Genomic DNA, 26946 nt, shown 5'->3' with positions numbered 1-26946 from the left:
ATAAATATTTTAATTATTTGCAAAAAAAACGCAATATGAATAAATAATTAATTATTTGATACAATTTACAGCAAAATTAAAGGTGAAGGTAAATTTGGCAACAACATGTTTGCTTCTGCATGGGTACACAGAGGGTATAGTGGCGTTCCTGTCTCTGACGATACACAAGTGCGTATTTCTCATCAGTCGTATTTGGCCATCTTTGTACAGCCAATCTTGATTTAAATTTTTTTTCTCGCAATTCCTTAAAAATATTTTATTGTTTGGTTGAAAAGTAACGCACAACCCACTAACGGTTAACTTAGAATTGGCATATGTGAATGGATGAGAACTTGGAGCAAGGTCAGACAAAAAGGTCAAGGATCCGTTACGTGACCTTGTCAAGTAAAGGTCATGACCTTCAACACTCAAAGCACCGTGACCTGTAGTATTGCGTTCAGGTTTAATAAAATTTGGTTGCACGAGTTTGATAAAGTCTGTGAACTTTCTACATTTTAGGCGATTATAAAACAATTTATACATCCGGATATTTCTCTTGTCGATGTAAGTCAATCGAACCTGTTTTGACTTGGGAAGCAGGCATTTGTAAACTTCATCATAAGGGGGCAACCAAACAGCAGCAACAAACAGAAGATGGCGGTAGCGTTTCAACAATGTTGTCTTGCCTGTCATGGCAGACGATGTTGCAGGGCTCTTGTCAACTGCGCTGGTGGGAGACTGAAGTATGACAGTGGCGCACTGCGCCGTCACGACGCCTTCGCCGCACATCCACGACTTCAGCGACAACACCATCGTTTCCAGATCAGTCAGCCCAGAATATTCATCAAACTCTCTCAGATTTTCATAAAGCTCTTTCCTCAATGCAAACGCTGTGCTTGAGATCAATGACTCCTTCGACCAAGAATTTTCCGCCATTGAAACTGGAACTTTAACCTCCTTTAGGGTCAAATCTAATTGGATTTCTCTCTTATGAATATACATGGGTCGACCGTTTTTATCTAAGATCGTTTGATTCGTGATAATCAACGGTTGCACAATGCTGTTAGGATTTTCCAAGATGGCCGTCATAATTTGTTCAAGCCAGTGTTTTGTTACCACCACAAGTCCGTCAAGGAAGACAATGATCTCACCGTGGGCAAACTTTGCAGCGTATTTCCTGGCTTGGGTAACGGTTGTCCTCTTGGGTGATATGAAAAGACGGAATGTAGGAAGATAATCCGAAAAAAGCTCATACACATCACGATAGAGAAGCGGAAGTCCCATATCACCAATTATGATCACATCTTCCACAAGACTAATATTCGTCAGTTTTATAACGTGAAATAATGACGTCAGTGCCTTATCAACCCTGGCGCCATGCAAGTTGATAATAATTGTGGCTTTGGAAGTTGTTTTTATTGTCTTCACATTTCCACAAGCATCGCTCTGGAAGTCAATTTCAGGTCCGTTCCAAGGAACGTTGAGCACTTCAGTGGATCCCCTTTTCTTTAAGGACAGTGTGTATTGTATCAATAACGGTTTTATTTCGTCCCTTAATCCAGAAACATTTCCCCACGTTGGTGGTTCATACGAACGGGAGTAAGCTTTTGGTATGACGTCAGAATCACGTGATATGACGTCATAGGCACGTAGACTCTTGACGGTACTGTTGTTCAGCACAACATACTGGGATACGAAGAAGATGGAGTACAGCAACACGATTCCTACCAACCAGGCCAGTAGATGGCGCCTGCATCCTCTGCACGTGCGCTTCAAGAACGATAACCCCCAGCAGCCCGACTTCGCCATTGTCTGAAACAGAAGATACTCATTGAATTAGTTCAATTAATTAAACAGAACCACTAATAAAAATATAGGTACATCTTTGTTATTTAGGGCGTAAGTAAGCGTCAGGAGACGATGGTTTAACGTTGAATATTATTCATAAGAGTATAATGATCGTGTGTAATAACTTGTCGATATTTGCACATGTACATTTTAGGGATTCTAAGTGTTAATTGATCATTTGAAGCCATGTGACGTCACAGTGCTTCATTGTTGAGATAAATACGACATGACGTAATCCAGTTTTCATAACGTCACTAACTGTTTACATTTGACGCATCAATGACAAAAGTCATGCAGTTCCCTATTTAGACTTGTACCATATGTTCCCGTGTTTTTTTTAAGGTGAACAATTGACTTGCCCTTGCATGCGTTTGTGACGGGTGCCACCGGTGGGGCAGGATACGCTCGATGGTGATTCATGGACGCATGCTCACGATATTGTCAGAAGCGTACAATGGCCTCTGCCTTTGGCAGAGATTTCAAATAAATAGGGAAAGGGTTTTGTCGCTTTTATTTACCTTACGTCATTTGAATAGGGAGCCTTCAGTGAAGTTCGTAGGGTTGACATATCAAACGTTTTACAATTTCTCTCTTAAAACGTCAATGAGTATTCTATAAAATTACCTACTCGATTCTTTGAATTACAGCTTATCTGACTCTCGCGAATGAAGGTTGTGTATCCATCGCCAAAGGCTCCGGACTTACACCTTTATTAGTGAGTGAGTGAGTATGGTTTTACGCCGCTTTTTGCAATATTCCAGCAATATCACGGCGGGGGACACCAGAAATGGGCTTCACACATTGTACCCATGTCGGGATTCGATACCGGGTCTTCGGCGTGACGAGCGAACTCCTTAGTGAGTGAGTATGGTTTTACGCCGCTTTTAGCAATATTCCAGCAATATCACGGCATTGCTTCACACATTGTACCCATGTCGGGATTCGATACCGGGTCTGACGAGCGAACGCTTTAACCACTAGGCTACCCGACCGCCCCACACCTTTATTAAAGCGAGACAGATAATCCGTTATTCTTCGTAGGTCGTTGGTTTTCTGTACATAACTTTTTCTTTGTAAACAGCCTCCGTGGTGTAGTGGATAGAGCGTCTTCCCGGAGAGCGGAAGGTTGACGGTACGACCCCCTTGCCAAATGACGTTAAGGGATATTTCAACAACAACAAACAGTTTCCATTTTATTGATGAAAATGCTAGAAACCCAATTCACAAGCATCGGCACCTTGGCTGAACCCTATACAGTAGGGCCACGCTTTAGAAAATGATTAATTGTATACGTTAACAAACACGTGGTTTATTATTGAAATAAAGTGGTATCAAACGAATATCACTTTCGAGGGTTAATAAAACCAGTGTTCGATATTACAGAAATACCGTGTGTTGTTTCAGAGCAAGTATTGAAGAAAGTAGTTTATCGTGTAAATCCGCTCGCACGAAAGGTAGTGTCTTCCACTAATTACACATAAACACATTAAACCGAGGCGGTGGGTACAGTGACGTTAAGAAATAGGTAGTCAAATATTATGCGATAATAAAGTCAAACACTTAATAGAGGCAAATACTTCGATCCCCCAAACATGCCATGATCACCTGGATGGAGTACGGAAGCGTAGTGGGGCCACGGTGATAATTATTTTTGTCTAAGTAGCTTCGTTTCTTCTACGTAGGACTTACTATGTTCTACGTAGGAGATAGTAAGTCCTACGTAGGAGATACTAAGTCCTAGGTAGAAGATACTTAGACCCAAAAAATAATTTCACCGTGGCCCTACTACGCTTCCGTAACAGAGTGCCACAAATCATTGGTTTGCAATTTTGCAATGTTTGCACAAAAACCTTTAACGATCCTTTCATAATTTTCGGTTTTTGAAATGGCAAGAATTAAATTAAAGTTTTATCTCTCCGGAGACTGAATAACACCAGGAAGGGTGAGTAAATATTGCGTAAAGGTAGTCATCGATCGTTCACCGCAAGCTCTGCTTAATCCCAAACCAAGGCTTATATTGTCGTGCCATTTGTAATGTCACGGTTTTTTGTAACCCACTTGTTCTTTGGGAAGGTGTTCATAAAAAAAAAAATGGTGTCCTGTGCAAACAGGGAGGTATATTCTTAGGTATGTTGGTCACATGTTACTTTGGGTCGTCCAGCCTTTCGGTATTGCTCGATGGCGTCCTCTACCACCACATCTGCAGTATTAAAGCTTATCGAAGAGAGCATGCTATGGACAGGGTCGTACGATGTGGGCTGGGCATGATGTACGAAGATGACATATATACAGGGATGGTGGGTTAGTTGGTGCGGTTAACGCCACGTTAATATTTCGACACTTTCAGGAAACACCGAGGTTGCTAATCTGGGCTCGAACTCAAAATCAGCAAATCGACTGCCAAATGTTTATGGAAGAATGTAAGCAGACATGAGATCATAAATCCAGCAAGTAGTATATATTATCAAATTTTCTCTTTGCGTACAAATTTAAGATATGTTTGTTTATTTGTTTGTTGCTTAACGCTGGACAGCAAAAATCCAGCTACATGACGGCGATAATCGAGTTTGGACCAGACAATCCAGTGATTGACTGGAGCATCGATCCATGGAATTGGAATACGATAAAAAGCATCAACCAAGTCAGCGAGCCTGACCACCCGATCCCCTTAGTCGCCTCATACGACTAATTTAAGAAGGTAATTCTCGATCGAACTAAATTTATAACACTGGATGCATACCTGGACCTATATACATATATCCACGATGTATCAAACAATTGACGGAGTGCAGTAAGAATAGCGTGACATAAATTACCCAGTTTGGGATGAAAATTGGGTTGAGCGAGGAACGGCGTGAACCTCAATGGCTTGTTATGTTTAGCTATATTCTAGCTAATAATAATAATAAGTGCATTTACAATGCGCCAGATTCCATTCACCAAGCGGATGCTCATAGCGCTACACTCTTATTACCCCGGTCAATGGATCAGTGAACACTCGATTTTCATTCTCAGCTCCCTGGGGAGTATTCAACCCAAGCTGCCTGTGAGCCACATTACCATCCTACCGGGTACCCACTCACTGCTGGATGAACAGAGGCACATTTCGAACCAAGTCACTTGCCTATGGAGACACCTCATGTGGTACATGTGCTTCATTGTGGGGCAGGACCGAAGCCCCAGAAACTCTCAGGAGTCAAGCTGCTGAACGTGGGCACCCATCCAACTACTCTCCGAGACCAACGTTGCTTAACTTCACCTGATTAGTGATCTGTGCACTGTGCACAGGACCACGTGCCACCACTCTCTGGGTGGTGGCGCAGCTCTGGGTGGAAGCCGACTCACCACCATGAGCAGCTGTTGTTAAACGATCACTTTGACACGCATATACACAAGCAGTCAGCTGTTATAATCGATGATTGAACGGGGGGATAAAGATGGTAAGCCTGTGTCAAAGTCCTCTCAAGGAGTATTGGTAAAGGGTTACTAAGAAAGGTTTACCGGCAATTGACTTTCACTAGGAGACCACATCGGAGACACTTATTAGAGAACAACGTACGAGCTACAAGTGATTTAGGGGTTTGGTCTAACGCCGCTATCAACAGTATTTCAATATTTGCTTCTTTGGTGAACCATGGGTATATTGCTGACAAACATAAACGAATCTGGGACTCGAACCTACGATCTCAGAATTCTGGTATGCCTAAGGGACGCAACTCTGTCTGGGTCACCACCCATGACGAGGGAATTTCAACAGGGACTTTTAATGTGTGATTCCGAGTTGGTTTCCGTTACATAGTGTCCTTTTCGTAACACAATATTATATGCTGAGTCAGACTATAGTCTCATTGACGTAACCAGTTTTGCAATATTCCAGCTATATGATGGCGGCCTGTAAATAATCTGGACCGCACAATCCAGTGATTAACATCATGAGCATCGATCTACGCAATTGGGATACGATGACATGCTTCAACTAAGTCAGCGAGCCTGACCACCCGATCCCGTTAGTCGCCTTTTAGGGGACACGGGTGGCCCAGTCGTCTAAGGCGCCGCGATTCGCTGTGCAGAGTTGCGTCCCCTGGGCACGAAACCAATGATTGTGGGTTCTAATCCCGGTTCGCCCCGATTATGTTTCTAGGCTTGTCAGCACCATGCCCGTGCTCGAGGGTTTCACCGAAGTGGTAATCGTCTGAGACCCGTATCACTTCGGGCTTTCCTCCCACATTAAGCTGACACGCCGCGATATAGCTGGAATACTGGATAAAGCGGCGTTAAATCCAACGCACTCACTCACAAGCCGCCTTTTACGGCAAGCATGGGTCGCTGAAGGCCTTGACGTGACACGAAAACGTCTGTGACGTCATGAAGAATAAACACGATATATTCATTTGTGAGCGACAATGCACCGATAAGACGGACTCAAACAATTAAAATGAATCAACTAATCAGATGGATACAAAAGTTATCTGCTAGACTTATCCAGAATAGTTTCTCTGATATACATGCATATTCACATTTGGGAAAGACCCGTGAAGATTCCGGGGTAGAATAGGTCTTCAACAACCCATACTTGCCGTAAAAGGCGACTATGCTTGTCGTAAAAGGCGACTAACGGGATCGGGTGGTCAGGCTCACTGACTTGGGTTGATACAAGTCATCGATCCCAATTGCGTGGATCGATGCTCATGATGTCAATCACTGGAATGTCTGGTCCAGACTCGATTATTTTACAGACAGCCGTCATATAGCTGGAATACTGCTGTGTGCGGCGTTAAACAACAAACAAACAAACAAACACATTTGGGAAATATTGGTATTGGACCAATATTTTATTGGGAATCCAAACCAGCCCTTATGCATTAATCCACTGCCGCACTGCAACGAAGGTAACATCTTGATTAAAATGGGAGATCGTTCCCAAGATTCCAAGTACTGTATACATGAAATCATGCTGCAGTGTTCAACCCTGCGCGACCGCTGTTCGATCTCACAACACTATCACACACTGAGAGGCATGAAAACGTCATAAATCACAGTTACCTTCAAGTGGGCTAGTGTGTGCATAATCGATTGGGCGTAATCGATATAGATTACTACTTGATTACATCGTCAGATCAACGTCGGTTCTGGCTGCGAGGAGAAAGCAACGGTGGATTTGATGCCAGCGTTGACACTGACGTGAGCGTACATCATCTACATAATCTGTTGAACACTGCTGTGTCATTGCCAGCGAAGGAGAGTTGATGAGGTATTCATTATCTGGAGGCTGCAGCTCTCTGGTTTAAGTGAATAACCCAAGGTATTGATGGTCCCTTGAAGGGATGCTGGCTCATACGACTGCTGTATCAATAGTGATTACAGTGGTCAATAGATACTTTCTAACATAATTCCTTCTAGTCTGAATTTACATAATAACATAACAATCAACACCGTGCTGGAAATAACGCAGTTTTCATGCGATAACTCTTATCAAATCATATCAGTCTGTGTGTGTGTGCGAGAGAGAGAGAGAGTGTGTGTATGTGTGTGAGTATGTGTGTGAGTGTGCGTGTGTGTGTGTGAGAGAGAGAGAGGGGGGAGAGAGAGAGAGAGAGAGAGAGAGAGAGAGAGAGAGAGAGAGAGAGAGAGAGAGAGAGAGAGATAACGCCGGTTTTTAACAATTATCACAGTCATAACACTGCGTGTCAGCTTTATATAGGAGGAAAGCCCGAAGTGATGCAGGTCCCAGCAGACGTCTACCACTTTGGGGAAACATAACCGGGGTGAACCGGTTTTCAAATCCACAACCATAGGTGTCTGGCGTGCATCAATGGACGCGACACTGCACAATTACGGAGCCCCTTGTGTGAGTTAGTTTGAGAGTCATGCTTCTTTGTTTCATTCACGAGTACGGGAGCAATAGATCATATTCCGGCCAATTTGGGATTCGAACTGAGCATCATCAAATTCTTGCATGGCCAAGGGGCACAACTCTGAGCCATCTTACCACCTACGTAACAAAAAGTGTGCATATATATGTTCATATATACTAGTAACGATTTAGTCATAAAATACTTTGTGAAACCTGTAAAATCAAACTTGAACTGATGTCGATCACTATGAATACGACTTCATACATACACTGACAATTGTTAATACCTTGATATTGTGATATAGTGATTTTTCGTGTGCCGTTCTGTCAATCCCCGCCTGTCTATCTATTTGTTCGCCTATGTTCTCTCCATCTCCCTCTCTTGTTCTTCTCTCTCTCCATCTCTACCTCGCTATCTAACGCCTGTCTCTCTGGCTTCAGGCTATAAATGCAGGCATCAGGTGACCCTGACCTTGTTGAAAAGGACAGACGTGACATGATTACGTTTAATCACATCACGCTCCCGTCACACTCGCACATGCGGTGTGAATACACTCAGGTAAACTCCCACCGTGTGACAACTCAATGTGTATATACTCCAATCTTAGAATAAAAAGTGAATAAAAGAATTTCCCAGCGTCAAGCTGATTAAATGATACTGCGCGCCGTTTGTGGTAATAACGACGTTTTATATATAGTGATTGCATCAGAGCGCTTTTAATCGCACAACCACCTGTTCGGTCCTGCGTCGAGTCTCCACGAAGGTCCATTAATCATATCTGAATATTCCAATATATAGTGGAATAATGCTCGTTTTCAATACGCAGCGACAGAAAAACGTATGATAGCTGAATAACAGTCTTCTCATTCTTGAACATTACGATATTATATTACATAGCTTTTAAATAAAAAGATACATTCCATAAAAATTCAGTTCGTAGAGAAAACGTGACTGTGACTTGTGGCCACGTATCGTGTTATATTAATTTTATGAGTGCATATATCGCGAGTTTTTGGAGCGAGCGAATTTGCATGGTTGTCATAAACATTAACTTATTGGGTTCGGCACACGATTCTTTTATTCTATTGTTTCAGAACAGTTCAATCTTGCACGCAGAGCAATGGTAACTAACATATGCTATCTTATATTTATTAATATTTATTTTCGGCAATAATGAATATTTTCAGGCAGCTAAGGACCGGATTTGAGGAGGATGGGGACATGCCGGATAAAAGCAGCAAATGTTTTCCACGTGCTCTCCATTACCATAGATTTCACTTCATCAAGATGGCGGTTGGCGGCCATCTTGGATTTCCAGAATGGCCGCCATGTAACATCTATAAGTGCCAATGTCTCGGCTTCCAAACCACTTAGAAGGTCAATATTGGTTTCAAAATTTACATTTCCTTTGGCAAGTAATGCAATAAAGTTATATATTCAGCATTCAACATTCAGCACTATTGTCAGCGTGGAGACATTGAATCGTTAGAAGCACAAACTGTAGTGATTAAAGGGACATTACGTTCAAACCCGCTTGCAAGGAAACTTTTACATTCGCAGAACACTTATTGCCTATTACTAACAATTCTCGTCTAGTAATTTTCTCCAGCGTATTTTTTATCATATTAAGCATTGTTTCGTGTGAATATTTCATTTCATGTTATGTAGAGTAATAGGTGAAATGAGGTGAGGTCAAATGGGGGTTATCGTCGCGTTCAAAATTATTGCGCTTATATAGCGACGTGCATGAGCGCGCGTGCGTGCGTGCGCGCGTGCGTGCGTGCGTGTGTGCATGTATGTGGCTGCTTGTACTAGTCCGGTCTAATGCTGACTTAATAGTGCTAGCCCACTGAAATACTATGCCAGAGAGTTTAACATGGGTACCCCACTCAGACACAGAATACTGACTCCGAGTCGACCAGTCCTTGTCTTAGTCCCTTAAGGCCCAACGCCAGGCAGGGTTACACCAAACAAGTACCATATTTTAACTTCATTTGGTGTTATTCGGCCGGGTATCGAACCAGCGATCTCCCGCTCTCCAGGCAGGGGCTGTATCCACTACTACACGAGGCGGCCCTTCCCCTGCCATCCCACCAACCGCATAGACTAACATCTAGTCTCTGAAATGAACATATCGTACAGAAAAAACAGTTGTTCAGTTATCTTAATAAAAATATAATAAAAGGGAGCCGAGTGACTCTCTTCCTGATACTGCAGTAATCTAGACTTGCCAAACATTAAAGTCTTGCATGGGCTGTATTTCCTATATATTTGTATCAGGGTCTGTAAAACAGACTAACCAAGAGCAGTGTAACATCCACGCCCACCAGTAACGCAGTTTTCTCTGCAGTAAGAGCGCATGGACTGCTGCGACAATTGTCTTTGCTCCTCGCGAAATTAAATGTCACAGACCACATGTCACAGATCACTACAAATTGCGATTGACCTTCTTGTGCGTCAGAGCAAATAAACATGCCGTCAAAGTTTGCTGTTTTAACAAAGTAATTATTTAATTATACAAGGCTCTATTGTGTAGATGCGCTAAAAATGCCCAGACAGGAATCACACACGGCGCTGGGCATCAATCTCGATCCAACCTACGTTGACTTAATGCTGGGAGTAGACGCTGGTCTGAAGCAACCCTTGCATGTAGATTTATTTGCGTAGGTTTGCGTTGTAATGAATTAAACGGTTATTTTGTCACAAATATCACGCACGGGAAGACGTGAATCACACACAGAATCACTTGAGATGGCTACTGAAAACAAAACCCACTTAGATACCCGCACTGCGCGTGCTTGGTATTGATCCATACTCTATAGTCGTATGTGACGAATGATATCGATTATGAATCTCCAAATTTGGCCTTATTATGATCCGGCTTTTGCAGACATCCTCCAATCTCCCCTGCGGATCAGATGAGTATAAAACGTCGGGGCCAAATATCAACTGTAAAGAAGCCAATTCAAAGATGAAAAGCGGATCATGTAATTTTTTGCCTCTGCTTGTTGACGCAAACTATAACGTTATAGGTACTACCACACTAAATCAGAATGAGATGTTCTGGCAGCCGCACGATAGTAGATTGAGAAATCTTGCAGCTGTGATTGGATGATTTTGTCTAAGATTTTCTATGGTTTATTTTAATGTACATCCCTCTAGTAATTAAAACTGACCATGATTGTTCAGTATTGAGTGATGTCTTTTTTGCTAAATGCTAAATGAGACCACAGATATTTTCCAGTAGGTGAGGTCTGGTGCGGAACATGGGTTGGTGTGTTTAGCTTTCTGTACTTGGTGAGGTGAAATGGGTTTTAACGTCGCATCCAAGATTATTGCACTTATATAGCGACGTGCATGCACGTGTATGTGTGTGGCTGCTTGTACTAGGCCGGACTAATGCAAATTTATAGTGCTAGCACTCTGAGATACCATTCCACAGTTTAACATGAATAATCCACTCAGACACAGTATACTGACTCCGAGCCGACCATTCCTTGTTTTAGCCCCTTAATGCCAAGCGCCAGACAGGGTAACAACAAGTACCATCTTTTAACGTCTTTTTGGTATGAGGGGCCGGGGATCGAACCCCGGACCTTCCGCTCTCCGGGCGGACGCTCTACCACTAGACCACGGAGGCGGTTTAATATTAGGCATTCAATAGCCCCTACATGTCATGTATGCCCAGTCCGTTCCCAAAGCTGCAATAACACACACAGTCTGGCTAACGGAGCAAGTAAAAAAGACGTTAAAAGATGGTACTTGTTGTTACACTGCCTGGCGCTCGGCATTAAGGGGCTAAAACAAGGAATGGTCGGCTCGGAGTCAGTATACTGTGTCTGAGTGGGGTATTTATGTTAAACAGCGGCATGGTATCTCAGTGTGCTAGCACTATAAATCGGCATCAGTCCGGACTAGTACAAGCAGCCACACAAACACACACATGCATGCACGTCGCTATATAAGTGCAATAATCTAGGGCGCGACGTTAAACCCCATTTCACCTCACCTCACCTAATATTAAAATATGACATTATTATGGAAGTCTATGGAGAACGTTTATTTCTCTGTAACCCATAGCCCGTGTGAATTGCTTACAGGTAGTTAGTTATATAGAGAACTACCGATAGGACGATCTGTTCATAAAACCAAATACTGATATGCAATTACCTCGAGTTGTTTATATCCATATTTTATTTTATATATGATATCTTTCTTAAATAAAAGCGATTAACTTAATTCCATAATCATAACAAATCTCTCGAGTCGACCGTACGATTCCGACAATATCATAATTATGGTTTTGAATCTCCATCAAATACATAATATTATCATACCAGGTGTTCGCGAAAAGGTGAACGTATCCTGCCCTACCTGTGGTACCCGTCGCACAAGGAGCTGTTTCACTTCCTCAGTCATTTCAAATAAATATACAATACCGTAATCGACGTAATAAGCGCCCCGCTCTAATAAGCGCCCACGACGATATTTGCTAATATAGTGGCTAGTGAACAATCCAAATTAGCACTCCTTCCGATTGATCGATGTACACAGGACTTATTTATTCGCGTATAATACGCACTCGTGTTTTATATGCATTCTTAATTATGGGCAATTAAATTTTGGAAAAATGTATCTGTCGCATATAAACATTTCAGTGTGTCAGCACAAACCACGAAATTTATCTTTCAACTCTCTTTTTTCCAACAAAATAATACTATAATAAGAGCCCCCTATTTCTAATTTTGAGAGCGCCCTGGGCGCTTATTACACCGAATACGGTAATATAATATTGGTACCCGCTTCACGGGTTTTAGGGCAATACAGCATGCCTTATTAGTCCCCTTTGTCCAATATCAAGTGCTTTATGAACTTAAACTTTTCACGATGACCAGACAGACTGAATGCTATTGACACATTAAACCACAGACGCCCTTTTAATACACCCACAGAACGATCAACAAAACACTTTACATATTCATGATTTTAATTTTGGATTTTATTGTCTCATATAAGATCGTTAGTAGACATTTGACAAAGGATTAGATACTTTTCCCTAGCGTAGAGTAAGACCTTGTGGCTCTTAGAGGCCTTATTTCACTCACATACCACAAGTATGCCCCAAGGTTGGGTTGGGTTGACAGGAGGGTCACGCCCTGGGCGTTCTCCGTCTATAAATCTACCCATAGTTCCGTAATGGGTCCCCAGTATCACGTGCGTGTCGTGTACGCCGACAGATGAGGATATGGTGTTTACAATGTGTGGCCTGGCTAAATGTATAACTACAACATAACTACAATGCGCACTGTAACAAGTAAACTCCATCCAAACTGTTAACATGAAGAAAACTAATGCGGAACGCACTGCAACAAGTAAACTCCATCCAAACTGTTAACATGAAGAAAACTAATGCGGAACGCACTGCAACAAGTAAACTCCATCCAAACTGTTAACATGAGGAAAACTAATGCGGAACGCACTGTAACACGTAAACTCCATCCAAACTGTTAACATGAAGAAAACTAATGCGGAACGCACTGCAACAAGTAAACTCCATCCAAACTGTTAACATGAAGAAAACTAATGCGGAACGCACTGCAACAAGTAAACTCCATCCAAACTGTTAACATGAGGAAAACTAATGCGGAACGCACTGTAACACGTAAACTCCATCCAAACTGTTAACATGAAGAAAACTAATGCGGAACGCACTGCAACAAGTAAACTCCATCCAAACTGTTAACATGAAGAAAACTAATGCGGAACGCACTGCAACAAGTAAACTCCATCCAAACTGTTAACATGAGGAAAACTAATGCGGAACGCACTGTAACACGTAAACTCCATCCAAACTGTTAACATGAAGAAAACTAATGCGGAACGCACTGCAACAAGTAAACTCCATCCAAACTGTTAACATGAAGAAAACTAATGCGGAACGCACTGCAACAAGTAAACTCCATCCAAACTGTTAACATGAGGAAAACTAATGCGGAACGCACTGTAACACGTAAACTCCATCCAAACTGTTACCATGTGGAAAACTAATGCGGAACGCACTGTAACATGTAAACTCCATCCAAACTGTTACCATGTGGAAAACTAATGCGGAACGCACTGTAACAAGTAAACTCCATCCAAACTGTAAACATAAGGAAAACTACTGCGGAACGCACTGCAACAAGTAAACTCCATCCAAACTGTAAACATGAGGAAAACTAATGCGGAACGCACTGTAACACGTAAACTCCATCCAAACTGTTACCATGCGGAAAACTAATGCGGAACGCACTGTAACATGTAAACTCCATCCAAACTGTTACCATGTGGAAAACTAATGCGGAACGCACAGTAACATGTAAACTCCATCCAAACTGTAAACATAAGGAAAACTACTGCGGAACGCACTGCAACAAGTAAACTCCATCCAAACTGTAAACATGAGGAAAACTAATGCGGAACGCACTGCAACAAGAGAACTCCATCCAAAATGTTTTTACAGGAAAACTAATTCGGAACGCACTGTGAGTCTTATCCAAACATTCAACACACATTATCAGATAAACTAAACCCAACCATTCAACACATTGCAAAAGTTATTAAACGGCAGGCAACAAGTAAACTCGAAAGTTTTTTCGTTAACATATCAAGCACAGCCTCGTATTTACATACTCCCCCAAAAAACACACACACAACAACAACAAACAAACAAACAAAAAACAAAAAAACAAAAACAAACAAACAACAACAAAACAACAACAAAACAACAAACAGAAACACCCACATACCCCAGCCGCACAGTCCTGTCCCCCACAAATATACACAAACTGTCGCATATCAAACATTACCTATGTTTTAACACGACATCCAATTCGACATAATACCTATATGATAATTCATAATTTATAATGTAGCGTTATGTCGATATAATGATAACATAAATATTGTGCCCGACTCTGAAATTGTATTTGGCCTCTAAGTATTAAAATAACGTATCTGGATAGTATTTAGTTCAAACAAATTAAACAAATCTACAAATTAAAACAATTTAAAATGGCCTCTCCACAACGAATTGGATATTTACCTTTGAGAAATAGATGAGAGAGAAAGGGAGAGACAGTGAGGGAGAGATGTGTATATTTACATATTTATATATTCATTTATGGAAGTGTTCAAGTATAGAGTTATAAGACTAACATGAATCAAACCCTTGCAGCATTTTACAAAAATCACCAAATAAGTCACATACCTCAGTGGTCTCAACGTTGTTTTACTGTCATAGTAAAGTCTGTATATCTTCAGGCTCCAGGGTGTCCACGATCACTTGCACTTTGATACGGTCAGGTGAAATATGTCGAGTTCAGCTCCCTCGCACATGCCGACAGAACTTTCTGAAGCTCTCAGTTCGGCGATCGAGTCTGCCTGCAGCGGCTGGTATATCAGCAGTGAGAACTGATCGCAACCTGCCCGTCGTTACAACTTCGACGGAGATAGATGGTGACGCACGTCTGGAGCGTTGCATGCAGAATATTCAAAGCTGCAAGGGAGAAAACAGCTGCTTAGCAGGAGATATCTCTTTAGCTTCAACACACTGGAAATTCATGAATATCCCATACACGTACTTTTATACGTCGCGTGATGGGGAAGCGTTGTGGATGATGCAGCGTGGAGCAGACGACAATGGAGGAAGGAGCAGACGACAATTGATATATCTGTTACGGAACATGGGACTGCGTTGGCGAGGTATTTGACAACGTGGTTGATAGCGTAGACGACATGACACTTCATTTCCACGAGTGCTAAAGTTGCATAAATAGAGGTATATTTTGAAGCAAGTGACAGTCTACTAACATTACGAGGACGACAGCGTCAATTTGGAACCAAATTCAATCAATTAATTAAACAACAGAGCTGACATTATGGTTAATTATTGTTAACTATACTTAATACAACATTTAAAACATCAACCCTAGGGAATAATCAGTTTCCATTATCGGCCGAAATAGATTCAATTGGGCGTGAGGGAAACTAGTTGGGAAAACTAGGTGAATGGATCACTGGAAATCAGTGATGACACCAGGTGTTCTGCGATACTGTGGAGGATATACACGCAGGGTAACACGCGACACTTCACGATGTCACAAGCGTTGTAATCTGTTTATGTATTTACTGGGCGGTGAGGTGATGTGAGGTGAGGTGAGGTGAGGTGAAATTGGGTTTAACGTCGCGTCCAAGGTAATTGCACTTATGTAGCGACGTGCATGTACGTGTATGTGTTTGTGTGGTTGCTTGTACTAGTCCGGACTGATGCCGATTTATAGTGCTAGCTCACTGAGATACCAAGCCGCAGTTTAACATGGATACCCCAATCAGACACAGTATACTGACTCCGAGCCGACCAGTCCTTGGTTTAGCCCCTTAATCCTGAGCGCCAGAGAGGGTAACAACAAGTACCATTTTTAACGTCTTTTGGTAGACGCGGCAGGGGATCGAACCCCGGACCTTCCGCTCTCCGGGCGGACGCTCTACCACTAGACCACGGAGGCGGTCCACTAGGCGGTGAGTCATTTGGTATCGGCACTACTTTTATGCCGCTTCCTGTATAGGCATGTTTGGCTCGTTGGGTCGAGAATATTGTAAAAGAATTATGGTAAATGATTGGAAGATTCTTGGCATGGCAAAGACATTTCTCTAATATAAGTTTACCTATTAATTCAACATCAACACGCCATGAATCATTCCAACGGCTCGACTCAATCACCGGACACAGTGTCTCGGTATGCAATCTTGGAACATATTAAATCGATGTATGGCAGTTTCTATTGCAAAAAAAAGTCTAAAACACTACCGAATCAAATTGGGTTGAGGGTAATTCTTAGAGACACCTTATGTTAGAAATCACAGATGTCGTGTAAAACCAATGTTAACTTCTGTTATTAATAGTTGCCTCTAAATACCAGAGGTTTAAAAAGTACGCAAGGCACTCAGAGTCAATCCAAACAAACAACGTCTGCACACAGCCCCGCTGCGTCAAGCTCCACACAGGCCTCGGGTGAACCAGATGTGCTGCATCGGAGTTTCGTTGGTCGGCGATAATTGGTGTGTTTAGCTGTTGTTCTGTTGCGCTGTATGACGAGACGGTGGCGCAACATGTGTGCGAAGTATAGCGCTATGCGCTATGTGTACGAGTGAGTGAGTGAGTGAGTGAGTGAGTGAGTGAGTGAGTGAGTTGGGTTTAACGCCGCTTTTAACAGTATTCAAGTTATATCACGGCGTGTCAGCTTAATGTGAGAGGAAAGCCCGAAGTGACGCGTGTCCCAGACGAAGCACAGTGTCAAGCAATAGTCAGAGGTGTGTAAAATACAGTGTTAAGCAATAGCTCTAGGTGTGCGAAGTAGAGTACCAAGCAATAGCGCTATGTGTGTGAAGTACAGGGTAAAGCAATAGCCCTATGTGCGTGAAGTACAGGGTCAAGAAATAGCCCGATGTGTGTGAAGTACAGGGTAAAGCAATAGCCCTATGTGTGTGAAGTACAGGGTAAAGCAATAGCCCTATGTGTGTGAAGTACAGGGTCAAGAAATAGCCCGATGTGTGTGAAGTACAGTGTCAAGCAATAGCCCTATGTGTGTGAAATACAGTGTCAAGCAATAGTCCGATGTGTGTGAAGTACAGGGTAAAGCAATAGCCCTATGTTTGTGAAGTACAGTGTCAAGCAATAGCCCGATGTGTGTGAAGTACAGGGTCAGGCAATAGCCCGATGTGTGACAAGTAGAGTGTCAAGCAATAGCCCTATGTGTGTGAAGTACATGGTCAAGCAATAGCCCTATGTGTGCGAAGTACAGGGTCAAGCAATAGCCCGATGTGTGCGAAGTACAGGGTCAGGCAATAGCCCTATGTGTGCGAAGTAGAGTGTCAAGCAATAGCCCGATGTGTGCGAAGTAGAGTGTCAAGCAATAGCCCTATGTGTGTGAAGTACAGGGTCAAGCAATAGCCCTATGTGTGTGAAGTACAGGGTCAAGCAATAGCCCTATGTGTGTGAAGTACAGGGTCAAGCAATAGCCCGATGTGTGTGAAGTACAGGGTCAAGCAATAGCCCGATGTGTGTGAAGTACAGTGTCAAGCAATAGCCCTATGTGTGTGAAGTACAGGGTCAAGCAATAGCCCTATGTGTGTGAAGTACAGTGTCAAGCAATAGCCCGATGTGTGTGAAGTACAGGGTCAGGCAATAGCCCGATGTGTGACAAGTAGAGTGTCAAGCAATAGCCCTATGTGTGCGAAGTACAGTGTCAAGCAATAGCCCGATGTGTGACAAGTACAGTATCAAGCAAAAGCCCGATGTGTGCGAAGTACAGTGTCAAGCAATAGCGCGATGTTTGTGAAGTAGAGTGTCAAGCAAAAGCCCTATGTGTGTGACGTTCAGTGTCAAGCAATAGCCCGATGTGTGACAAGTAGAGTGTCAAGCAATAGCCCGATGTGTGTGAAGTACAGTATCAAGCAAAAGCCCGATGTGTGCGAAGTACAGTGTCAAGCAATAGCGCGATGTTTGTGAAGTAGAGTGTCAAGCAAAAGCCCTATGTGTGTGACGTTCAGTGTCAAGCAATAGCGCGATGTTTGTGAAGTACAGTGTCAAGCAAAAGCCCTATGTGTGTGACGTTCAGTGTCAAGCAATAGCGCAATGTTTACGATGTGTAGTGGAGCGCAATTTAAGCGCCGTGCATGTGAAGTTCAGGGTCAAGCGATATCTTTTTGGAGAAACGATGTTGATTAAAAGTATAAAATAAAAGAAGAAGAAGCCATTTCCCTCTGGTCGATCAGGGGAATTCAAACAAAGCTGTAAAACCATATGAAAAGGATCGTTTGGATAATTATGTAATTGATGCCGGAGTTCGACTTTAAACAGCGGATATGGAACGGCTATTAACATCTGAAACGTCCAGACTTCGCCTGTAATATTTTCAGATAGGGCGCGTATCAAATGTATTAAAGTTTTTTTTATGATTGAAAAAGGGTGTAGCTGTCAGTGTGTAACAGTACAAGGCTGCAGCACTGTCAAGGGACGCTACTATTCGGAACATTAAATGAACCATTAATGCATTTACCACTGTAGCCAACATAGAATGTTTTTATCATGATGATAAAATTGAAAATGTCTCTAAAAGTCAAATATAGTTCGACTTATGACGTCACGTAATCAAACCTGTTTAAGTGGTGGTTCTGGTGAGACATCTAAAATATAGAAATAAGATAACTGTTAGCTTTGAAGTCTTACAGAGCTGCCACAGTTTGGCAAAAGGACGACACATAAACAAACCCCTAAAATTAAAGAAAATCTATTGTGCCGCTGCGCCTCTTCAAACACATCATTATTTTTTGTGATCAATCCCCTTAAAATTAAATGTCGAAACAAAAGTGGTCACGATGCTTGTACTATTCAATAACGAAGAGTATCCAATTACAGTCTCTGTGTTTGTTCAGGGTAGTGCTGTAACAGGTTGCTGGTTGGCATGATAATACATGTCCTCTAGAAAGACCATTTAAAACTGGATTGAGTGTTCAATCTCCAAACATAATCGTCACAGGGCCAGCTGTTGTACAAGCGTCACAGATCCGCTTACTGATAAACGCACGTAAAATAATTTCGCTGTTTGCATCACCGGACATTGCATGTAGGGTGACTATCAAATGTATTATTGCCATTAAAATGTTATTCTCATACCTAAAAACGACACTGTATGCAATTGAATAATACTAATTGCAACAGTTGGACAGGTGCTTCTGAGGCCAACAATGAAGATTCCTTTGTGTAATATATATTTATAAAACTGAACGAGTACGGCTAACTCTAGTCCTGCACCATGACCGTGGAATATTTATGGAAAAATATATATCTAGAAATTCATACAAAAGCAAGTCTAGCCAGCTCAAGCTAGCTCTATTCCACAGCATAGGGAATGTTTTTTTATTTTTAGAGTCAAGAAGGATATTGTGTAATATAAGATTTCAGAGACTAAATGTTAGTCTAGGCTAACTCTTGATCAGGCGAATTACTGGACAAGTTCTTAGAGAATTAAAGGAGGCAGTTATAATTATTGTCTGGAGTAAAGTGCAAGGCAAAAGAAAGTATACACTGAAAAACTGGATTTGACCAATACATGACAAACGTTATCAAAACGGTACAAGGCTGAAAACAGCTGAGGAAACAATGCAAACTTAAGGTCCAAAACACAACTAGGATACTCAAATACATCCCCATCGAATAACCTTTTGTTTCCTTTTTATCCACTATCAGACATTGGCGTATACTTACTTTTGCCCGGCAGTTTAGTGTATGGATTCAAGTAAGTTACTTTTTGGATCCGGGGGCACGGGTGGCCCAGTCGTCTTCGACTTCGCGATTCTCTGTGCAGAGTTGCATTCCTTGGGCACGCCAGAAATCTATCATTGTGGGTTCGAATCCTGGTTCGCCCCGTTTATGTTTCTATGTTTGTCAGCGCCATACCCGTGCTCGTGGGTTTCACCGAAGTGGTAAACGTCTGAGACCAACATCATTTCGGGCTTTCCTTCCACATTAAGCTGACACGCCGCGATATAACTGTAATACTGTAAAAAGCGGCGTTAAACCCAACTCACTCACTTTTTGGATCCAAACCAAGGAAGGGTAATGAGTACACGTTTTTGATAGTGTAGTTCACTAACTGATCTTTTAACTTGCCATCGATATGTTGCAATCCGTCCACGAATTATTGTGATTCATCGATTATTTGAAACAGGCGAAAATATGCAACCCATAGCTTGCTTTATAAGTGTATCTATTATATTCGAAAATGTTAAAATGGCTGTCATCAAATGTAACCAAACTTGATAATAGATAGTATCTATAACATGAACGCATACTGACAGAATACCCATGGGCGGTGTTATCTGGCCTTCACGAACATGACATTCGCGGTGTTGCTCCAACCAGTTACACTCAACAGTGATGGGTGGCTGAATTTAAAGGATTTCATTTTTTATTGTGATCTATATACTCAGGACTCGCAGGCACACACTTAGAAAGCACGTCTTCTTTTACTATATATCAAGTAAACATTTAACGTGAGTGTGACAGCGGTCTATAATGAGGTTGACAGTCTTTGCTGGCTTCACTGTGTTGTTTGCAGTCACGTTGTTGGTGATTATGTGGGATTCTCTGCCGGACGGGGACTGACGGTGGAGTTAGTAAGAAGAATGTCACTGATATGCAGATGGAGCACGCATGTACACACACAATGACAGTCATTACAATTGCTATTTCATTGTTGTTTCTGTGTTAATTACTGCTGCATCATGGCGTCTGACGAGTCATCATAAGCCAAGCCTGATTTGCCTATTCAGTGAGTGAGTGAGTGGGTGGGTGGGTGAGTGAGTGAGTGAGTGAATGAGTGAGTGAGTGAATGAGTGAGTGAGTGATTGAGTGAGTGAGCGAGCGAGCGAGTGAGTGAGTGAGTGAGTGAGTGAGTGAGTGAGTGAGTGAGTGAGTGAGTGAGTGAGTGGATGGGTGGGTGAGAGAGTGAGTGAGTGAGTGAGTGAGTGAGTGAGTGAGTGGGTGGGTGGGTGGGTGGGTGGGTGAGTGAGTGAGTGAGTGAGTGAGTGAGTGAGTGAGTGAGAGGGATTGAGGGGGAAGGAAGGAGGGAGGGAGTCAGTGATCGAGCGAGTGAGCGAGCGGGTTGGTCTGGCTGTTTTGGGTGAATTAGTGAGTGAGTGAGTGAATGGGTGAGTGGATGGGTGGGTGCCGAGTGAGTGAGTGAGTGAGTGAGCGTGCGAGTAAGCGAGCGCGCGCGGGATAAGGTGCGTAGTAAGGTGGATGGTTACATATGTTAACCACAGCAGATGGAGAATCCTGTCCTTCCAATACAACAAGAGGGTCTCTGTACATAACCCAAGCTGATAACAACGGCGCCATTTCCGAACACAACCCACCAACGTTAGACTGATAGGAAGTCGAGGGATTCAACTCGTCGACATAAATCTCCACTTTGTCAACGATCTAAATACCTTTGTGTCAAACCCTTCCACGTTACCAGTCACCATGAGCCCCGCTCTACCAGTTTCCTATCTACAAAGTCCTACGACCAATCAAAGCGTAATATGTAAGGCCATACCTTTATGCCCTTGTGTCTACACTACACAAAGGATTTCCTGCCAAACAATACCGCTTCTACAACTGGTCATTTAACGCCAATGTTCAAGATATTATCGGTTATTAAATCTCTAACACCGGCTAGTGTTCAGCCTCTAGAAATAGAACTCGGTCGCTTTTCACGTCCAAAAACTCATTTACTTCATCGTCTTTTCAAATACTGTGACCACCCACATGTTGAGGATGAAGTTCACTTTTTAACTCATGTCCATTCTATTCTGACATAAGATTTTCATTGTGGGCACAGGTCAACTTGACCCGTTATTCCCTTACAGGTCACCAATGACCAGACAAAATCAATAGTGCAGAACGATCTGCTGATTTTTCCCCACGCCGCTGCTTCGACCTTAATGTTTAATTGCAGAAAATTCACTGCACAATAGAATATTTTTCATATTTTATAATGATTGTATTACATATTTTAGGACTTTCGTGCTTTTATTATGAATATATATTTGTATTCTGGTGTCTTGTAGGTACTTCGTTGCCGGACAATGTAGACTGATGAATGGTGTGATATCGTATTGAAATAATCTTCTTCTTCCTCCTTTTGAGACGACCCCCGTCAATCACCCCGCATAGCGTCAAAGCCAGTCCGCTGCTCACCCAACAACCAGGGAATGGCGAAGTATAATTTCTGACTCACATTATGGGTAATTCGCCCCGTTAATTGTCTCTCCGAAGGCCATTGTTTGGTTTATGGTAGATGACCTGGTTCAGTGATAGATAACATGAAGCATACCAGTCGAGGCCTAACCTTATACTCTACACATCAGACACCCCTCTGTTATAACGAGGCATGCTGTCTTCTAGATTCAATGACAAATATACCTCCGTAATGTGTTCAACACATATACCTTCACAATGTGCTCAACACATATACTTTCACAATATGTACAACACATATACCTTCATAATGTGTATAACACAAATACCTTCACAACGTTTACAACACATATACCTTCACAATGTGCACAACACATATACCTTCACAATGTGCACAACACATATACCTTCACAATGTGCACAACACATATACCTTCACAATGTGTTCAACACATATACCTTCACAATGTGCACAACACATATACCTTCACAATGTGCACAACACATATACCTTCACAATGTGCACAACACATATACCTTCACAATGTGCACAACACATATACCTTCACAATGTGCACAACACATATACCTTCACAATGTGTATAACACAAATACCTTCACAACGTTTACAACACATATACCTTCACAATGTGCACAACACATATACCTTCACAATGTGCACAACACATATACCTTCACAATGTTGACAACACATATACCTTCACAATGTGCACAACACATATACCTTCACAATGTTGACAACACATATACCTTCACAATGTGCACAACACATATACCTTCACAATGTGCACAACACATATACCTTCACAATGTGCACAACACATATACCTTCACAATGTGTATAACACAAATACCTTCACAACGTTTACAACACATATACCTTCACAATGTGCACAACACATATACCTTCACAATGTGCACAACACATATACCTTCACAATGTTGACAACACATATACCTTCACAATGTGCACAACACATATACCTTCACAATGTGTACAACACATATACCTTCACAATGTGCACAACACATATACCTTCACAATATGTACAACACATATACCTTCACAATGTGTACAACACATATACCTTCACAATGTGCACAACACATATACCTTCACAATGTGGTCAACACATATACCTTCACAATGTGCACAACACATACACCTTCACAATGTGTACAACACATATACCTTCACAATGTGCACATCACATATACCTTCACAATGTTTACAACACATATACCTTCCCAATGTGTTAACGCATATACCGTCACGATGTGTCCAACATATTTACAATATGTACAACGCATGTATCTTCGCAATGTGTACAACACATATACCTTCGCAACGTGTACAACAGATATACCTTCATAATGTGTTCAACACATATACCTTCACAATATGTACAACACATATACCTTTCCAATGTTTACAACACACATACTTTCACAATGTGTTCAACGCAAATATCATCGGAATGTGTACAACACATACTAGCATAACATATACACAATTAGATGCTGAAATGAAAACTTTGGTTACAGGAAACGAATTCTTCAATTCTTGTATTCCCGGTTACAAATAAATTAGAAAAAGAGTATTATTACCCTTTCGTTCGTGTACAGAGACATTGTGACATTTTGTAAATTTATTTCCGACATATCGAAAACGACTGTTGGCTACATGTAAACCTGATACTATTCACACAGGAGTAACCCTGGGCGTGTCATCACCGTTCTTAATAAAAAGCATTAAACAGAAGTAAAGGTACTGACACGTTAGCTCTAAACGACTGGGTGTTCGCATCAACACCAAAGGAAACGGTAGAGGTTGATTAAAAACAAATCAAAGTAAAATGCCAGCTGACTTATGTTTTAAACATCATCATATTGATTAATTCCTGTTGCTTAATGAAACTACTCCTTTACATCTGGGCCGAAAAAAACCCCATGAAATACGTGATCCGATAAAGCAATCAGACACGCAACTGCATATCGCTACTCTATCGGTCCCGTAAAAATTCCGGGTTAGAATTGGTCTTCATGATCAGCAACCCGTGCTTGTCGTAAGAGGCGACTAACGGGATCTAGTGGCCAGGCTCACTGACTTGGTTTGATGCATGTCATCGTATCCCAAATGCGTGGATCGATGCTCATAAGTGTCAATCACCTGATTGTCTGGTCCAGACTTGATTATTTACAGACCGCTGTTATGTAGCTGGAATATTGCTGATTGTGGAGTTAAACAACAAACAAACAGAACAAAAATCAATTCTATCGTCCGTGTGTAAAACGGACTTCAGTCTATTTTTCCACCAGCTTTCATTAGGGTAGTGGGCGTATCCACGAACCCCACACAACAACTCGAACAAACTGTCTGCAGCGAAACCTAACACCCCCAGTGTGAATCTCCATGAAAAAATAACGGTTGTGGTAATGATGGCGAAACCCGCATGTCCGGGAGTGAAGTATTTGCAGCTTCTCACAGCACAGCGTCCCACCTGTTTCATACAGGTCGATGTGTGTCTTAACTCTCCCAGTTAGGTCGGATCCAGGAAGACAAACAGTCCTTCCACAGTGGCTTTCAATGAGGCGGTGCGGTACGTCTTGAACAAACGCTGTATTTAAATCGCGAACAACAAACCGAGGATTGACCCGAGCGCAAATACCACAGCGTGGACAGTTAAGAACTGTATCTGTAGGAGAATTTTTTGAAACTATTCCGTAAATTGAAATTGAAATAGAAATTGAAATTATTTGACTGGCTAATACCCCCTATGCGGAAAACACGTGTGTTGTGTGTAAAAACAATCTGACATGTGTGTTCTTGCTCGGAGGAATTTGACGTTTGCAGCACAGAATGTTGCGATAGTTTTCTCGATACACTGCAAGTTTGCCTTCATTCACACGGCCACTTGTATCAACCAGAATCCAGATCACATCGTGACTTCAAATATTAAGAATAAATGTCGACCAAAATAACACGTTTTCGTACTCGTATTAACGAATAATTCGTACAGAGTAATGTCCGTATGTCACTATATGTAGACGTTCGACACAGGAATCGTCCGCTGGCTTTTCAGATTAACCTGGTCCGGAATATCAGGGTTTATGTTTAGCTTATACACGAGTTATGTGTAATTTATGAAGGGAATAGCAAAGACATTCAGAATTTTTATTTCTTTATTATGCCTCTCTTGAAATAATGATCTTGAGTCGAGATAATCTAAAAAACATTAATGTGTTGTTTATGTAAAAGCCCTCATCACTATGACAAGAAGTGTGTTGGTTTTTTTTACAAAAAAGGTAGATCCAAAGTATGACTACATGAGTTGCATACTTACTGTCAGCTGCACAAACAAACAAATAATGAAGCGATGATTCATTCTTGTCGAATATACTTAGAAACGGTAGGGGCTTGGTATACACTCAATGAAAGCAGAGGCAGTTTAGTCTCATAAACAGGAAAGTTTAACGCGAGAAAAGCCGCTCCACAAAACAGGTCATTGTGCTTTGCAAACAGGATATTATGTAAATTGCAGTATTTATAAGAATAAATATATATACAGCCGGAAAGTGATGTAACCGTCAAGTGATGCACACTGTCAGATGTTAGATTGTTAGAAGAGCAACGTTGCACAATCAAGACTTGGTAAGGAGTATGGTCTCATGGTCTGGAAACGGGTATGGGGGTGTAGAAAGCGGTGTTCATAGAAACAATGAGCACGGATAAAGCTTTACACACTCTTCGAAATGGCCAAGTTACGCCATAACATAATGTAAACTCGCTCTTAAAGAAACGAAATTTAACATCTACACATTTCTAAGCCATCCGTCTTCGTAAGAAAAGTAACAATATATATCCAGCTTATGACGGGTACGGTGTTCACAACCAGTGCATGTAGGCACCCAGATATAAATCCTTCCACCAAATCACAGCATTGACAGATGATTCTGTAACGAGTCATAAGTGTAACTCATTACTTAATAAAAAACACATACTCCGACATGCATACACTCTCGTGCCAGATAGATGTAAACTTACTTACATCTTCCTCCGAAGGCATCAGTCGATGGCAGCGTCAAACATGTAACTGCCAGCCTCAGATCCTTGAAACATTATAACCTGCTACACTAGGGTCCGCGGTCCTAGTCCCGTACATACTCACTACAGTCCCGCTGTTAGCCACAATACTGGACAAATGTACGTTGTTGGCTATACCCACACCGCAAGCAGTTTGACAGCAGCAGTGATTGAACGAGGGAACTGCATAGTGTGAGCTAGGCTGCACACACTATGTCACAGCACTCCGTAGCTCTGCGTGGATTTAATGCTCTAGCATCGTTATCCCAGGACTGGGGAACGCCATGGAATCACAGCTGTGTTGCACTTGTTAAGACCGTCGAATCAAGATCATGGTTCATTAAGTGGGATAAACGAGTGAGTCGTGTTTTACG

General features: G+C 42.0%; 1 protein-coding gene across 3 annotated transcripts; it reads right to left on the bottom strand.

The window, feature by feature from the left end:
• Nucleotides 1-26946, bottom strand: LOC124110673 (probable N-acetylgalactosaminyltransferase 8). Of its 3 annotated transcripts, none has more exons than XM_046470012.2 (3): nt 26534-26938; nt 14932-15219; nt 1-1791 (listed from the first exon to the last, which is right to left on the bottom strand). In XM_046470012.2, the coding sequence occupies exon 3, from the start codon at nt 1786-1788 to the stop codon at nt 52-54; it is 1737 nt and encodes a 578-aa protein (XP_046325968.1). In that variant the 5' UTR covers nt 1789-1791; nt 14932-15219; nt 26534-26938; the 3' UTR covers nt 1-51. The 3 variants fall into 3 exon arrangements, with proteins under 3 accessions (XP_046325968.1, XP_046325967.1, XP_046325966.1); XM_046470011.2 differs by having other exon boundaries at nt 26538-26938; XM_046470010.2 differs by lacking the exon at nt 14932-15219 and having other exon boundaries at nt 26538-26946.

The sequence above is a fragment of the Haliotis rufescens genome, unplaced genomic scaffold (genome assembly GCF_023055435.1).
Source record: "Haliotis rufescens isolate VD_foot unplaced genomic scaffold, xgHalRufe1.0.p SCAF_67, whole genome shotgun sequence".
In the NCBI taxonomy this organism is placed as follows: Eukaryota; Metazoa; Mollusca; class Gastropoda; order Lepetellida; family Haliotidae; genus Haliotis; species Haliotis rufescens.
Note: the sequence above shows the minus strand (reverse complement) of the source record. Positions and strands in the feature narration are given on the sequence as shown.